We start from the raw sequence: 16,877 nt of genomic DNA on the forward strand, positions 1-16,877 counted from the left end.
ATCATGATTCATAGACTCATCGAATAATAGAGTTGGAAGGTACTACCAGGGTCATCTAGCCCAACTCCCTGCACAATGCAGGAAATTCACAACTACCTCCCCCCCACACCCCCAGTGACCCCTACTTCATGCCCAGAAGATGGCCAAGGTGCCCTCCCTCTCATGATCAGCCTAAGGTCATCGAATCAGCATTGCTGACAGATGGCCATCTAGCCTCTTCTTTAAAACCTCCAGGGAAGGAGAGCTCACCACCTCCCGAGGAAGCCTGTTCCACTGAGGATCTGCTCTAACTGTTAGAAAGTTCCTCCTAATGTCTAGATGGAAACTCTTTTGATTTAATTTCAGCCCGTTGTTTCTGGTCCGACCTTCTGGAGCAACAGAAAACAACTCTGCACCCTTCTCTATATGACAGCAAGTGATAAAATCCAAACCAACATACTAATATTCCAAGCTACTAACATGGCTAGAATTTATTTGTTTGTTTGTTTGTTATTGTTGCGATTTATAACCCACCCTCCCCGGCCGAAGCCAGGCTCAGAGTGGGTAACATCATATAAAATACCTTAATACAGTCGATAATAAAAATAACCAAAAAAATCTAAATTTTAAACAATAAAATCCCAATTAAACTTAAAAACTACAATTCAATAGATGACGGCTAAGTATCTCTCATATTGCCGGAGAGAGGTGGCAGGTTACCCCTCAATTAACATAAATTAGTATAAAAAGGAGGGGAACAGGGAAGCCAGCAAGGCCAGCAAATCAATAATCAGATACAAAACCAATGAAAGTAACACCAGAATTATTTACAAAACTAGCAGCAAATAGGGCTTTATTTCATTAACCCTGAAATGCCTAGCAGAATGCAATGGGTTCACAGCTTTAATAAAACCTCTGATAGGAGGAGCTCTCTGGTGGGCTTCTATTGAGAAGATGCTCTCTAATGAAGAGGCCTCCACAGATAAGGCCCTGCTTCCACTGAATGTCAGGCTGGCTTGCATTGTTACTAGGGTTGCTGTCTTCCGGGTGGGATCCGGCGATCTCCTGGAATTGTGACTGATCTCCGGACTACAGAGATCAGCTCCCTGGAGAAAATGGCTGCATTGCTACATCCTGCCCTCCCCAGGCTGCACCCTAAATCTCCAGGAATTTCCCAGCCCCAAGTTGGCAACCCTAACGGTGACATGATTCCAAAGTAGAGCAGATTGCAGAGAGACTGCAATGCGTGAGGAGAAAGTAATCACACGTGATGTGTATAAAGTTTGCAAATAAAGAAAATATGGAAATATTAGTTTATTTTCTTGGAGTCTTCTTCTGCTGTTCATGGGGAGGAGTAAGATGCTATACACCAGTGGTTCCCAAAGTGGGCAGTACTACCCCCTGGGGGGGATTACCTAGGGGAGCACCTAAGAGGCAAGGGGGCAGTGGGGGCGCTAGAGGTGCCCCCCTACAACTGTGTTGTTCACTACACTAGATCAAGCTATGGCACCATGCTGGCAAATTTGGTGGAAACGATCAGAATTCCCCCCCCCCCCCAGACTTTGAAGAGCTGGTGCCGCTGGATGAAGTCCGTCAGTTTGGTTGTCAGTTATGCACATCATTAAGGTCAAAAGTCTTTCCTTTGGGAAGGGCCAGCTTCATCTGAGTTTCCAAGGAAAGCAAATGACCCCTCAAGAGGACTCCTCCTCATCTTCATCCACCTCCTCTTCCTCTTGGTTGCTTCTCTTTTTCCTTTTCCTCTTTTTCATCTTGTACTTTAGCCTGCGGATGGGATCGGTGACGCTCCTCCAGTTCAGGTCGTCGAAATCCTCTGGCATGAGGAAATTCCTGTCCACGAGTTCAGCTACCTCCTGCCAGTTCTGGAAGCACGCCGTGCCCAGTTCCTTGATCTCCTCTACCGCGTTGGCAGCGATGACCTCTCCGTTTGGCTTCAATACCACCACCACCGGGGGGTCGGTCACCAAAAATTTTAATTCCAGTTCCCTAGGCAACGATAAAGAACGGAAGATTAAGCTCTGGAGAAAGAAAAGCAGATTAGTGCGGAGGACAGGTAGGGTTGCCAGCTCTGGGTTGGGAAATACCTGGGGATTTGGGGGCGGAGCCTGAGGAGGGTGGGGTTTGGGGAGGGGAGGGACTTATGGGATATCGTGCCATAGAGTCCGCCTTCCAAAGCTGCCCTTTTCTCCAGGTGAACTGATCTCTGTCGCCTGGAGATCAGTTGTAATAGAGGGAGATCTCCAGGCTGGCCAACCCTAAGGACAGATATGGCAGAGAGATAAGTGATAGGGTTGCCAGGTCCCTCTTCACCACCAGTGGGAGGTTTTTGGGGCGGAGCCTGAGGAGAGCAGGGTTTGGGGAGGGGAGGGACTTAATGCCATAGAGTCCAATTGCCAAAGTGGCCATTTTCTCCAGGTGAACTCATCTCTATTGGCTGGAGATCAGTTGTAATAGCAGGAGATGTCCAGCTTCTACCAGGCAGTTGGCAACCCTAATAAGTGATCACTTGTGGAGTTCTCTTCTCCCACGTAAGGGATAGGATCATTTGCTCTGTGTTAGTACCTGGAGGTTGGCAACCCTATCCACATGACATATTTAAATGGTAGGGTTGCCAGGTCCCTCTTCGCCACCGGTGGGAGGTTTTTGGGGTGGAGCCTGAGGAGGGCGGGGTTTGGGGAGGGGAGGGACTTCAGTGCCATAGAGTCCAATTGCCAAAGCAGCCATTTTATCCAGGTGAACTGGTCTCTATCAGCTTGAGATCAGTTGTAATAGCGGGAGATCTCCATCTAGTACCTGGAGGTTGGCAACCCTATTAAATCGCCCAGCTCTGCCCTAAAATGATGCCACCATACCCAGGTTGGGCCCATGGGTAGGGTTGCCAGCTCCAGGTTGGGAAATACCTGGTGGGTTTGGGGGTGGAGCCTGAGGAGGGCAGGGTTTGGGAGGGGGAAAGACTTCAATGGGGTATAATGCCATAGAGTCCACTTTCCAAGGCAGCCATTTTCTCCAGGGGAACTTATCTCTGTCGCCTGGAGATCAATTGTAATAGCGGGAGATCTCCAGCCACCACCCAGAGGTTGGCAACCCTATCCATGGATGCGATAACATCTAATTTGGCCCTTCATGCAAGGCCAGGAAACCCTTTGAACAACAGAGATGTTGGCTTCTTTGACTGTCACTATAATCTGTGGTCTCCTGCTGTTCTATCAGTGTATGCCATTTTTTAAAAACCCTCTTTTTCTCTATTTGTGTAACATCTGAGAGAGAGCAACAGTAGGCTGCTCCCTGCTGGGTCCTCAGGACATTCATCCTTTTAAAGTTTTATTGTTTTAAGATAAAAAAAATTATGACGGACAAGAATGATCAAACATTAAAATATGCACGTTATTATAATAAACTCTGCTTTAATTATATTGTAAAACTTCTTGTTGAAGCCTTACTGTTGGGTTTTTCTTACCCCAGTAGTAGAAGAAGAAGAGTTGGTTTTTATACACCAATGTTCTCTGCCACTTAAAGGAGAATCAGACCGGCTTACAATCACCTTCCCTTCCCCACAACAGACACCCTGTGAGGTAGGTGGGGCTGAGAGAGCGTGACTAGCCCAAGGTCACCCAGCTGGCTTCATGTGTAGGAGTGAGGAAACAAATCCAGTTCACCAGATTAGCCTCCGCCGCTCGTGTGGAGGAGAAGGGAATCGAACTCGGTTCTCCAGATCAGACTCCACCGCTCCAAACCACCGCTCTTATCCACTATACCACGCTGGCTCTCCCAGCAACAGAGGACAAATATGGGAATGCATGGGAGGGAAAGAAAAAGCTGTATTTTTTTTTAAGTTGCAAGCAGCCTAGAGGACAATATGATTGGAAAGTGGGGCACAAATCACTTATTTATTTTAAACATTTATATCCCACCTTGACTCTTCAGACTCAAGGTGGCTAATAGAGCAACATGGGATCGTGAGGACACCATACGTCATAATCCAATCCACAAGATTTTTACAAAGCCCAGATTAAAAGCACACCAAAAGAACAGATTGCAAATTTAAAAGCTCACAGAATTTTAAAAATATTAAGTAAAATCACAGAAAATTTATATGATGAATAATAAACAGGTGCATTTTGCGTAGCAGTGTCCCCACGCATAATAAATCATACCAATTAAGTGTGATCATAGTTGCTCAGTTTTAATTGTGGTATTGCTCCGTCCCTAAGATGTTGTGGAAAAGACAACGATGCTGGGAAAATGTGAAGGCAGCAGGAAAAGAGGAAGACCCAACATGAGATGGATTGACTCAATCAAGGGAGCCACGGCCCACAGTTTGCAAGACCGAAGCAAGGCTATTAACGATATGACCTTTTGGAGGTCACTGATTCATAGGGTCACCAAAAGTTGGAAGCAACTTGACGGCACACACCACACACACACACACACACACACAGCTCTGTCAAAACAGTCAAGCTCTTACTTTTTTAATTCATCCAGAAAGGGTAAGAACAACCATCTCTTGGGCATGTCCTTCAGGAACTCATCTTGCTGTTCTTCCGTCTCGTCCAGAGACACGTAAATCAGGACCACCTGGGAGGCTCGCTCCACGTAAAATTCATCTGTGAGCCTCACAAAAAACTCCTTGAGGATGGGCACAAATTCCTGGCAGCGAGGACATTCGGCAGAGCCAAAATACAGTAGCATCACCTTATTCTCCAGCGCTCGGATCAGCTCGCGTTCCAGTTCCAATTCATCGTTGTCCTTGTTGTTCACAATCAGGGTCTTGTCCATAAAAAGGGAAACCATCGCTACAGCCTTAGCCAAGGGTGTTGAGCTAGAAAAATCATAATTACAAAAACCATTAAGGCCCGCAAACCTCTTATACAGCACAATTCTAAGGTCACTTTCCTAGGAGAAAGCTTCACTTAATAGACCTGGGCAGGATTCTGAGTAGACCAGCTAAGGATTACTTTTTTTAGTATTGCAAAGGAGAGCTAGTTGATATTGTAGTTTGTTTTTTTTAAAGTCAGGGATGGGTCCCACAGACCTGGATAGGTCAGGCTACCCCAATCTCGTCGGATCCCAGAAGCTAAGCAGGATCATTCCTGGTTAGTACACATGAACACATGAAGCTGCCTTATACTGAATCAGACCCTTGTCCATCAGTCAGTATTGTCTACTCAGACAGGCAGCGGCTCTCCAGGGTCTCAGGCTGAGGTCTTTCACATCACCTACTCACCTAGTCCCTTTAACTGGAGATGCCGGGGATTGTTGCCAACCTTCTGCATGCCAAGCAGATGCTCTACCACTGAGCCACAGCCTCTCCCCTTACTTGGATGGAAGATAGGGTTGCCAACTTCCAGGTACTAGCTGGAGATCTCTTGCTATTACAACTGATCTCCAGTTGATAGAGATCAGTTCACCTGGAGAAAATGGCCGCTTGGGCAATTGGAGTCTATGCCTGGCATCGAAGTCCCTTCCCTCCCCAGACCCCACCCTCCTCAGGCTCCGCCCCAAAAACCTCCCGCCGGTGGCGAAGAGGGACCTGGCAACCTTACTGGAAGACCACCAAGGAAATCCATGGTCATTATGCAGAGGCAGGCAACAGCAAACCCCCTCAGCTAGTCCCTTGCCTTGAAAACCCTGCGAAGGTCTCCATACATCGGCTGAGACTTGACGGCGCTTTTCACCACCAACGATTGGGTCATGCATACAGCCTGACCTCGTCTGTATTTCAAAGGCCATAGATTGGGAGCAAAATAGCTCGACAAATTGCAGTCTCTTACGTCAGAACAATGCAGCTGATGACCTTTTTGCAGCAACCAATCTATGCACTTTATCTTGCCCAAAAGGTGGCCCAGAGAGAAAGTGTGGCGTAGAGGCCAGACCACAAAGACCTGGGTTAAAATTCCGGCTCACCTGTGAAGCAAACTCGGTGACCCTGGCTAGTCACCTTTTCATAGCCACATCTCCATGCGATGGCTGCTGGTGAGGGCAGAGAGCAATAAGGGGCCAATGCCCTTACCTCTTCCGTCACGTGGCAAGGGGTGGATTAGACAGCAATGTAGGCATGCTGTTGACAGATGATTCTTTGCTTGAATCAAGGCCATTCCTTGAAGATCTCCATAAATAAAGCGGCAACAAATCAATGACTATGCATCGATACTCAGGGACTAGAAGGATCCTGAGATAGCTCTAGCAAGGCAACCGACTCTACGCATCTCGGCGCTACGGACCGTTTTTCTGTACCTGACAGACGTTATCCAGCCTCCTCCCCAGGATGGAACTCGACAGTCTCCTTGCTAAATGGACAAGGTGCTCATGCTTTGATCCAGCTCACTTTGAAAATACCTCCATTCCCAGAAGGGAAGAGCTAGGTTCCCCACACAGTTGGGTGCCTCATGTCCTCGGGGAGAGATCCTTTGATCGTTCCAGGAGAGATTCCCACCCCAGTCCAGTGGAGACCCAGTTGCCTGTTTTCCTTCCGCAGCTTGGATCACTGGTGTGAATAACCTTTCCTGCTAGGTCTTGCCTTCTTGTCTATTAATAGAATAAGTAGCCGGGGTTTTAATCTTCTTAAAGAGGACCTTTCGAGATAATATGGCCAGTGCTTGTGAGGATTTGTTGTTGACCCTGACAGCTTCTCGAACTGTCAGTGATCCTTGAGAACGGAGCGATTCCCTCTTTTCTTGGTGCCGCCTTCTAGAAAATCTTATAATTGGACAGAAAGAGCAAACTGCGCTACGCTTACCCCAAAGTCTAGCTACCCAAAAGTGTGACACTGTGCTTTGAGGTTGTGAGTCGTGTGACCCTTCTGATGCAACAGGCCCTTACAAAAATAACGTGAGATAAAACTGACGCCTAAAACTGTCTGGTTGTTTCTGCTATTGCTCTTCAAAGACATCTGTGTGCATTAAAAAACAACAACCAAACATGCTCACATCAAATTGGACGTGCACCACACATCTATTTCCCAGTGCTTTTCAGAACTGCTCTAAGCTCAGAGACTGAACGAAATGTCTCCCTGTGGTGGATGAAAGTTGACACACTTTTTAAGGATTTCAGTGCACGAGAATACACACACCTATGTACAAAAAGGGGCACTGGGTTATTTTCTATAGGGTTATAAAACACTAGCTAATGGCTGGCGTTACAGACACACACATCTCCTGGGACAATATTCAAAAACATTCAGATAATGAGGTATTATTTGACTAAACGGCACTTAAGGTAAAGGTAAAGGTCATGCAAGCACTGGGCCATTCCTGACCCATGGGGTGACGTCACATTCTGACGTTTACTAGGCAGACTATTTTTACGGGGTGGTTTGCCAGTGCCTTCCCCAGTCGTCTACACTTTACTCCCATCAAGCTGGGTCCTCATTTTACCCACCTCGGAAGGATGGAAGGCTGAGTCAACCTTGAGCCGGCTTCCTGAAACCGACTTCCGTTGGGATCGAACTCGGGTCATGAGCAGAGCTTGAACTGCAGTACTGCAGCTTACCACTCTACGCCACAGGGCTCTTATATAGGCACTTATTTAGGTATTCAACTACCTGAATAGTTCTGACTAGCCTGATCTCTTCAGAGTTCAGGAGCTAAGCAGGGCCGGTATTTGGACAGGAGACCACCAAAGAAGACTGGGGCTGATATGCAGAGGAAGTAGGGATGCCAACCTCCAGGTAGGACCTGGGGATCCCCCAGAATGACAGGTCATCTCCAGACTACAGAGATCAGTTCCCCTGGAGAAAATGGATGCTTTGGAAGGTGGACTTTATGGCATTGTATCCCACTGAGATCCCTGTCACCTGGGGATCAGTTGCAATAGCAGAAGATTTTGTATTGTATATTTCATTATATTAATTATTTATCTTGCTAACATAGGATTTGTTGCTACCCATGGGGAATATGTATATTTGGAGTGTTTAAGACAAGAAACCATTACCAACTGGAGAAATTAAGGTAGCTTTTGCAAATGTTATACAAACCAAGTAATTGTTATAAGAAATAATGGAGAGTCAGGTGGGAGTTTATAGTAATAATTTTATTGATAATAGGTGACAGAAGAGGAACTGAAGAACAACCAGAAACGGCCGTCTTCCTCTTCTGCCTGACATCTGTGGAAAAAGACGCATGGATTATTAATCCTATTATAGGATATGATTAGAACTTATAGTCAACATTGAGATATATTATATAACATGCTATTTTGACTGGAATTATACTTACCTGTGTGAAACCAGAATTGGTGGTATATATAATTTTTCACTGGTTGGTGTATATTAATAATATATGTATAAATATGTTAGTTGAGAAACTGAGTATATATTTGATGAATGAATATTGTTTCTGTGTTTATTTGGATGTAACTATACTGTACACAGAAGTGTCTATTTTTTGCTAACCACCTGGAGGTTGGCAACCCTAGTAATTCAGGTAACTTGAAATCTGCTTTAAAGCTCTTTGTTGGATTTTATACAATACAATGGTACTTGCCAATGTGTAAAATTCAAGTTGAACTGAGAAGTGCTGGGCTTTCGTATTGAGTGCAACCCTATGCAGAGTAAATCCAGTCTAAATCTATCAGCTTCAATTCGTTTAGACTGCAGTAACTCTGTGTAGGATTGCGCTGTGGGTCCCATAGAGTGGAATGGGTCTGGGAGGGAGGCGTGGTTTCTTTGGAATCACGTAAGCACGAGTAACCCTCCCCCTAACAAATAAGCCATGAGATATCTCTAACAATAGGCTGGGACTATATTAACCAAAGGATGGAGAAGTAATTTTGCTGATCTGGAAGTAGAGGAAAGGTCACCGGAACATGATGTACAGAACTAACTGCAGCTCAAATTGAATGGAGAGAGAAACAAAAGACAATTTGTTTTCAAGGGTTTATAGGTGACCCGTTCTGGTTAAATATTGCTCTAAGATTTGCAAGCATTGTCCAATTCAATTGAAAACGAGTGCCTTATCAAGAAATAGTTAGCCAAAAGGCATTCATTTTAAAGGATTGATATATGCTCCAACCTGTTAGAATATATTTATTTGATTCTCCTTCTTTTCATTCCACATGTCACAATGACAAATTTTGCTCAAAGCAGGTAACAAAATTCAAGCACGCATCAATGAAATCATCAACAACGAAAGCTAAAAAGTACAATAAAAACCGCAGCAGAAAACCACCCTGGATCAGAGAAATCAGAGAAAATTTTAAAAACAGGTTTTTTAAAAAGAGAGCAAATCAGAAACAGTCAACAAAACACCTGATTAATTTTTTTTAAGGCTTCACATCATTTTACTTAAACTCCTGTAATGAATGCACCGAGATCCAGAGTGGTGTAGCGGCTAAGAGAGGTAGGCTAATCAGGAGAACCAGGTTCGATTCCCCACTCCTCCACATGAAGCCTGCTGGGTGATCTTGGGCCAGTCACAGTTCTCTCTGAACTCTCTCAGCCCAAGTGGAGGCAGGCAATGGCAAACCACCTCTGAACATCTCTTGCCTTGAAAACCCTACTGGGTCGCCATAAGTCAGCTATGGCTTGATGGCCTAAATAAATAAATAAATAAAGACACCAGTGAACATTATAGGAGGACCACAATGCCACACTCTTGAGGGTCCCATTGCTTCATTAGCCAGAACCCAGGAAGTAGGGTTGCCAGTCTCCAGGTACTAGCTGGAGATCTCCTGCTATTACAATTGATCCCCAGCCGATAGAGATCAGTTCACCTGGGGGAAATGGCCGCTTTGGCAATTGGACTCAATGGCATTGAAGTCCCTCCCCTCTCCAAACCCTGCCTTTCTCAGGCTCTGCCCCAAAAACCTCCTGCCGGTTGTGAAGAGGGATCTGGCAACCCTACCAGGAAGGGCCATCAGGGTATAGATTATAGCAGGACCTAGATTATGCCAGGTCCCTCTTCACCACTGGTGGGAGGTTTGGGGGTGGAGCCTGAGGAGGGCAGGAATTGGGGAGGGGAGGGACTTCAATGCCATAGAGTCCAATTGCCAAAGAGGCTGTTTTCTCCAGGTGAACTGATCTCTAGCAGCTGGAGATCTGTTGTAATAGCGGAAGATCTCCAGCTAGTACCTGGAGGTTGGCCAACTTACCAGGAGCAAATGATATTTTGGCTATCCTGATCCCAAACTGCTTAGGAATGTATAGATCAGAACCAGCTCTTTAAATTCCACCCAGAAACAAATTAGGAACCACTGTATTTCCTACAGGGTGAAGGTCATCTGTTCACTAATGGGTGCCTCCCTCCCCCCAGTATAGTTCACAGTTCCATTGGTCATGACAGAATCTCAAAGTTAACATCACAGTGTTTCCTGTTTCTGTAATTTTGTGATTAGGCAAGTCTACAAGGGCCTTTTTTTGTTGCCAAATCAAAATGTTCTTTAAAAAACCAGTCTCATTGGTATTTAGTCCTTCAGAGAGATTGCCTAAAGTAAGGCACATTTCACAAGAAAGCTCCTTATCGTATTTAAAGTTGTTTCGACAATGAATTCCCCAATGACACACCATACCTACCTCCTTCCAATAAGAACTGAATCATTGGTGGCAAAAGTTATGATCATTAATCAAACCTATCATCAGTTTGCATTTCTTGCTTGCGGCAACTTCAGGCAATGTTCTGCAATTGCAACGGGTATTGCACGCAGTGGGATTTCAATAGCCTGGATGTAATGCTGCGATAAGGGGGCTGACACATTGATTTGCATCACTTCATTTGGCATATTATGGACGGCGAGCAGCAAAATGGTTAGAACCAACAAACAATCTTTAGTTAAGAACATAAGAGGTCCCCTGCTGAATCAGAGGTGCCCTCCAGATGGTAGCTGAAGATCTCTCCCTATTACAACTGATCTCCAGATGGCAGGGATCAGTTCACCTGGAGAAAATGACTGATTTAGAAGGTGAACTCTATGGCATTGAAGACCCTCCCTTCCCCAAACCACACCCTCTTCAGGCTCCACCCCCAAAATCTCCACATATTTCCCAACCCAAAGCTGCCCTCCCTCTCATCATCTGCTTAAGGTCACAGAATCTGCATTGCTGACAGATGGCCATCTAGCCTCTGCTTAAAAACCTCCAGGGAAGGAGCACTTACCACCTCCCGAGGAAGCCTTTTCCACTGAGGAACCGCTCTAACTGTGAGAAAGTTCTTCCTGATGTCTAGACGGAAACTCTTTTGATTTAATTTCAACCCGTTGGTTCTGGTCCGACCTTCTGGGGCAACAGAAAACAACTCGGCACCCTCCTCTATATGACAGCCCTTCAAGTACTTGAAGATGGTTATCGTATCCCCTCTCAGTCTCCTCCTCTCCAGGCTAAACATACCCAGCTCCTTCAATCTTTCCTCATAGGACTTGGTCTCCAGACCCCCCTCACCATCCTCGTTGCTCTCCTCTGGACACGTTCCAGCTTGTCTTCATCTTTCTTAAACTGTTGTGCCCAAAACTTAACACAATACTCTAGGTCAGGTCTAACCAGAGCAGAGTAAAGCGATACCACCACTTTGCATGATCCGGACACTATGCTTCTGTTGATACAGCCCAAGATCGCATTTGCCTTTTTAGCTATTTTAAGTGAATGCAACATCTAATGATTGAACACAGAACTGGGAAACAGATCACTAATTTCCAGTATGTTACATTTAGATGAGGGAGACCATGGTTCTAAATCTGGGCTGAGATGTGTGAAGCTCACTGAACTGGGATGCCAGGTCCTTCTTCGCTACCGGCGGGAGGTTTTTGGGGCGGAGCCTGAAGAGGGCGGGGTTTGGGGAGGGGAGGGTCTTCAATGCCACAGAGTCCAGTTGCCAAAGCGGCCATTTTCTCCAGGGGAACTGATCTCTATCGGCTGGAGAACAGTTGCAATAGCAGGAGATCTCCAGCTACTACCTGGAAGGATACTTTGTGATTTTGATTTCCTTGGGAGCCGTTCTGGCCATTGGAATTTTGCGGCTATGAGTAATTTGTCGTAGTTTTTATTTTCCTGTGGTGATTATGATCAGCTGACAAAGCCTTTGGCGAAACGTGAATATTGATCTAGACGACACGTCCTTATTTTTCATCTCTTCTTCGACTGTCTTCATTGGGGACTTCCATTGTCTACCTTCTATACTGACAATTCTGCAATACAAAATGATCTAAAGGGTACTTACCTTGGAAAGAAGAACCCATTAGTCCATTTTGTATATTTGTGTATATATTGCATATACATTGTTCGTCGTTATCTTAGAGCTAAGTTTTCACTTGTCACCTTGCACTTTTAATATAATTGTATTGCATTGAGATTTGGGTGCTGGTTTTGTTTTTTAACACTACCTGGAAGTTGGCGACCCTACTGAACAGCCTCGATTGACTGAGACCACTCACAAATATAACAATGCAAACAACAACAACAACCACCATATTAAAAAAAAACATCAACATTATTACAAAACATTATTACAACATTATTACAAAAAACATTATTACAACATTATTACAAAAAACATTATTACAAAAAGAAATAAAATAATGGCCCCCGCCATTCCTTGTTTGACGTCACAAAGGGAACCGGGCAAAAGCTGGCGGCGCCCTGGACGACTCCTGTTGCCCTGGTTACCAGAACGCCAATCTCCCATCAGCACACAACCTCCACTTCCGGTAAAAATCGAACGCCGGCTCTATATTGGGCTAAGGAGCTCTGAGCGGCGCTGCCGTCTCCTGATGACGCCGCCCCACTCCCTCTCTCGCCAACAGCGCCGCCCTGGACCGGAAGTGGCAGCCGCATCCACCCCTCTACGTCCTTACGGCCGCTCTCCTCCCTGCCCTTCTACCCCTCCGCTTCTCTATGCCCAGGCGTCGCCGTTCCTAACCCCTAGCTTCGGCCGCTCCCCCCCCACCCCGCGGCCAGGGAGGCGGGGTTTTCCCTTCCCCGGCCACGCCCCCCTGCGCGCGCACACCCTCCCCTGCGCGCGGAGGGAGGTGTTTTCTGAAGCGTCCGCCGGCAAGGTGCGCGGAGGAGAAGGCGCTGCGGGGAACGCTCGGGTCGACGGCGCGAGGTGCGGAATCGCCGCGTTGCCTTGGCAACGTAGTGGCGGGGGGACGGGAGGGAGTCTGCGGCGTTGCCCTGGCAACGGGGTGGGTGGGTGGCTGGCTGGCGAGAGATGGCATTGCCCTGGCAACGGGGCAAGGGGATGTGAGAACTTTGTTTTGCTCAGGGAGTGATTGTTGTGAGAGGGTTTTTTTTTTTGGGGGGGGGGGTTATTACGACTTTGGTGTGGATGGAAGTTGGTTTCCCAAAGGGGGGGTGTGAGGTTGGGGGCGCTACTGAAGATGGCAGATTTTTTTGGGGTGGGGGCAGTGTGAGGCTGTGGGGGGCTATTGAAGATGGCAGATCTTTTTTTGGGGGGAGTAGTGTGAGGCTGTGGGGGGCTATTGAAGATGGCAGATCTTTTTTGGGGTGGGGGCAGTGTGAGGCTGTGGGGGGCTATTGAAGATGGCAGATCTTTTTTGGGGTGGGGGCAGTGTGAGGCTGTGGGGGGCTATTGAAGATGGCAGATCTTTTTTGGAGTGGGGGCAGTGTGAGGCTGTGGGGGGCTACTGAAGATGGCAGATCTTTTTTGGGGTGGGGGCAGTGTGAGGCTGTGGGGGGGCTATTGAAGATGGCAGATCTTTTTTGGGGTGGGGGCAGTGTGAGGCTGTGGGGGGGCTACTGAAGATGGCAGATCTTTTTTGGGGTGGGGGCAGTGTGAGGCTGTGGGGGGCTATTGAAGATGGCAGATCTTTTTTTGGGGGGTAGTGTGAGGCTGTGGGGGGCTATTGAAGATGGCAGATATTTTTGGGGGTGGGGGCAGTGTGAGGTTGGGGGCACTACTGAAGAAGGCAGATCTTTTTGGGGGTGGGGGCAGTGTGAGGCTGGGGGCACTACTGAACATGGCAGATCTTTTTTGGGGGTGGGGGCTGTGTGAGGATCAACTTCCAGGTGGGGGGGGGCTCACCTGAATATCTCTTTTGGCTGGCTTGAGGGGAGAAGGTTGCCAACTTCCTCCGCTAGCGGTGGCAGCTGTGACATTAGGTGCATGAGCTGGTGGAATGGTGGGACGTGGGGTAAGAAAAGCATCTCCTGCTAATGAGCTGAGCGTTCTGTATGGGTTAAGAGTGCTGGGCAAGGACTGGGCTCGAATGTGAGTGTAGATGTGACACAGTCTTGGGTGAACAGATGAAGCTGCCTTATACTGAATTAGACCCTTGGTCCATCAAAGTCAGTTTTGTCTGCTCAGACTGGCAGCAACTCTCCAGGGTCTCAGGCAGAGGTCTTTCGCATCACCTACTCGCCTAGTTCCTTTAACTGGAGATGCCGGGGACTGAACCTGGGACCTTCTGCATGCCAAGCTGATGCTCTACCACTGAGCCACAGCCCCTTCGGTCACTCTCCCTTCTATGCCTAGACTACCTCCCAGGTGTCAGGATCAGGCGTCTGTCCCTAGCATCCCATAAGCAAACTCATCCAGGCAGGTAGTTCTGAAGCAGTAATACTTTATTAGGAGCAACAGGACAGATTAAATAACTGACTGTCTACAAACAGGTAAGGCTTGTAATGAGGAAACGTTGGCAGGTTACATGTTTAAAAGCAATACAGGCTTGGGAAGTAAACATGAGCAAGCAGTCCCGAGATAAGCAGTTCCCAGGGATGAAGACTAAACAGCGGCCCAGCATATGCAGAGCTGGGGAAAAACAGGACGGGGGAAACTATGGGGGTTACCGCACTTGTATTCCCAGCGATGTATTAAGAGTTTGAAAATGTTATAAAAAATACTGTTCACATTTGTTTGGCCTCTTTAGCTGTGAAGATGTCTTCCAACCATTTATAAGCCGTGGTATCCAAAAACCCTTTTAAAGTGATGTTTTTAATAACATTTTCAAACTCTTAATACATTGCTGGGAATACAAAGTGTGGTAACCCCCAATACACAGAGTTAACAGGCATGACAACCGAAGTCTTGACACGTAGCCAAACACTGGCCCAGGCCAGGTCAAAAGCCTTTACTCCTGTTAGGGAGCAAGGCCTAACATTAGGGTCATTGTAAAAATGGAAAAGGGGTGGGAGAACTATAGATGCTACTTTGAGTGCCTTGGAGAAAGGCAGGGGTAAAGACGCAACAGATTTTGGGAGTCCCAGACTGATTGTAACGACATAAGAGAACGACAGCTCCCTCCCCAGTTCCTTAACTTTTAACTTTAAAAAAATCCTGAAAGAAGTGGTTAAAAACCCAGGTGTTTTATACGGAGTGTGTCCTTGATCCAGTACCAGAGCATCTTCTGTGCATGCCCAAGATGGTTCCAGGTTCAATCTCGGATAAAAGCGCCAGGTGATGGGCGATGAGCGAAATTTGAGTCTTGTAGCACCTTAGAGACCCACAAGATTTTCAACTTTTGAGAGTCAAAGATCTCTTCCTCAGGTAATGGTGGTGGTGGAGGAAAGTGCTGTCAAGTCACAGCTGTCTTATGGCCATCCTTTAGGGTTTTCAAGGCAAGGGACGTTTGGAGAGGGTTTGCCATCGCCTGCCCCAATGTGGGCTGAGAGAGTTCCGAGAGAACCTCTTTCCCATCAAGTTCCACCCAATTTATGGTGATCCCATAGGGTTATCAAGGCAAAGGACATTCAGGGGTGGTTTGTCATTGCCTGTCTCTGCATAGCATCCGTGGACTCCCTTGGTGGTCTCCCATCCAAGCACTGACCAGGGCCAACCCTGCTTAACTTCCGAGATCTGAGAAGATTGGGCTAGCCTGGGTCTTCCAGGTGAGGATATCTAGCTGTGTGTGTGCGCGCGCCATTAAGTCACACCTGACTTATGGTGACCCTGTAGGGTTTTTAAGGCAAGAGATGCTAAGAGGTGGTTTGCCATTGCCTGCCTCCACGTCACGCCCCTGGTGTTCCTTGGAGGTCTCTCGTCCAAATACAAGCCAGGCTGAGAGTGTGTGACTGGCCCAAGGTCACCCAGCAAGCTTCATGTGGAGGAGTGGGGAATTGAACCTGGTTCTCCAGATTAGAGTCTGCCGCTCTTAACTACTACACCATGCTGGCTCTCATCAGGTAATGTGGTGTTAAAGACCTCTGTCTGGGAGCCTGGAGAGCAGCTGCCAGTCAGAGCAGACAATACTAACCTTGACAGACCAGTGCTTCATTAAACACAAGAGCTACCCAGGCTGAGTTTTCCTGGTCACTGGGCGCTCCTAGGAAGGGGGCATCCAATTACTTCACATCCTCACCCCTTGCTTGTGTGGTGTCTGGTTTGGAAGTCCTTTGGAATGAAAAGTTTTGCTCTGTAGGTATGGCTTTACACTGGGATTTGTGTCATGTGGCTCTGTTCAGAGTAGAGCCCAGGAGAAAGGAAAGAGATTGGCACGGTGATTAGAGGTGGTGGTGTGGCGGGTTCAGAGAAATGCGAGGCCATGCTGCGCCTGAGGCCCTTTGTTGAGGAGACGCCTGGCCGTCTTGTCAGGTTTTGAAAGGCTGTCGGCTTGCCAGGCTGAACGCGCCGTAGGGTCAAAAAGTCTGACCCGAGAAACTGTTGCATCGGTGGGCCAGGGTTTCGTGCGACAGGTACATGGCCAGGATTGGCAGCAGCATAAAGTGTAATAATTTATTTAGTTATGTCTGGGAATGTGCTGAGCTAGAAAAGACAGACAGGTGCCAGTGTAGGCATCAGACAAATGGATTGCCGGCAGGGATCTGAAAGCAGACTTTCAGTTATTTGAATAAAGCCAGTTCCAGGGACTGTCTCCTTATCGGCAGGGTTTCCTCTGTCTCTGGCAGATTCTTATCTCTCTCTCTCCCTCTCCCCCCCCCTCTCTCTCCCCATCCTTTTTTAAACATTCCCACATATAGTGATACGGTGTTTTCTCCCTGC

The 16,877-nt window shown here is 47.2% G+C and overlaps 1 protein-coding gene across 1 annotated transcript; it reads right to left on the minus strand.

Moving 5' to 3' along the window:
• Nucleotides 1–1,670: 1,670 nt before the first annotated feature.
• On the minus strand, nt 1,671–4,788 carry NXNL1 (nucleoredoxin like 1). The gene is made up of 2 exons (XM_056849642.1): nt 4,463–4,788; nt 1,671–1,983 (listed from the first exon to the last, which is right to left on the minus strand). Exons 1-2 carry the CDS (start codon nt 4,786–4,788, stop codon nt 1,671–1,673), a joined length of 639 nt encoding a protein of 212 aa, XP_056705620.1.
• Nucleotides 4,789–16,877: the final 12,089 nt, after the last annotated feature.

This window comes from Euleptes europaea, chromosome 1 (genome assembly GCF_029931775.1).
Source record: "Euleptes europaea isolate rEulEur1 chromosome 1, rEulEur1.hap1, whole genome shotgun sequence".
NCBI classification, from domain to species: Eukaryota; Metazoa; Chordata; class Lepidosauria; order Squamata; family Sphaerodactylidae; genus Euleptes; species Euleptes europaea.

Bases quoted from the DNA above. Each gene is read 5' to 3' on its own strand.
- NXNL1 (XM_056849642.1), bottom strand. From the start codon at position 4,788: ATGGTTTCCCTTTTTATGGACAAGACCCTGATTGTGAACAACAAGGAC. The intron at 1,984-4,462 runs GTAAGAGCTTGA...ATCGTTGCCTAG, and splicing joins TTTCTGGATGAATTAAAAAA to GGAACTGGAATTAAAATTTT.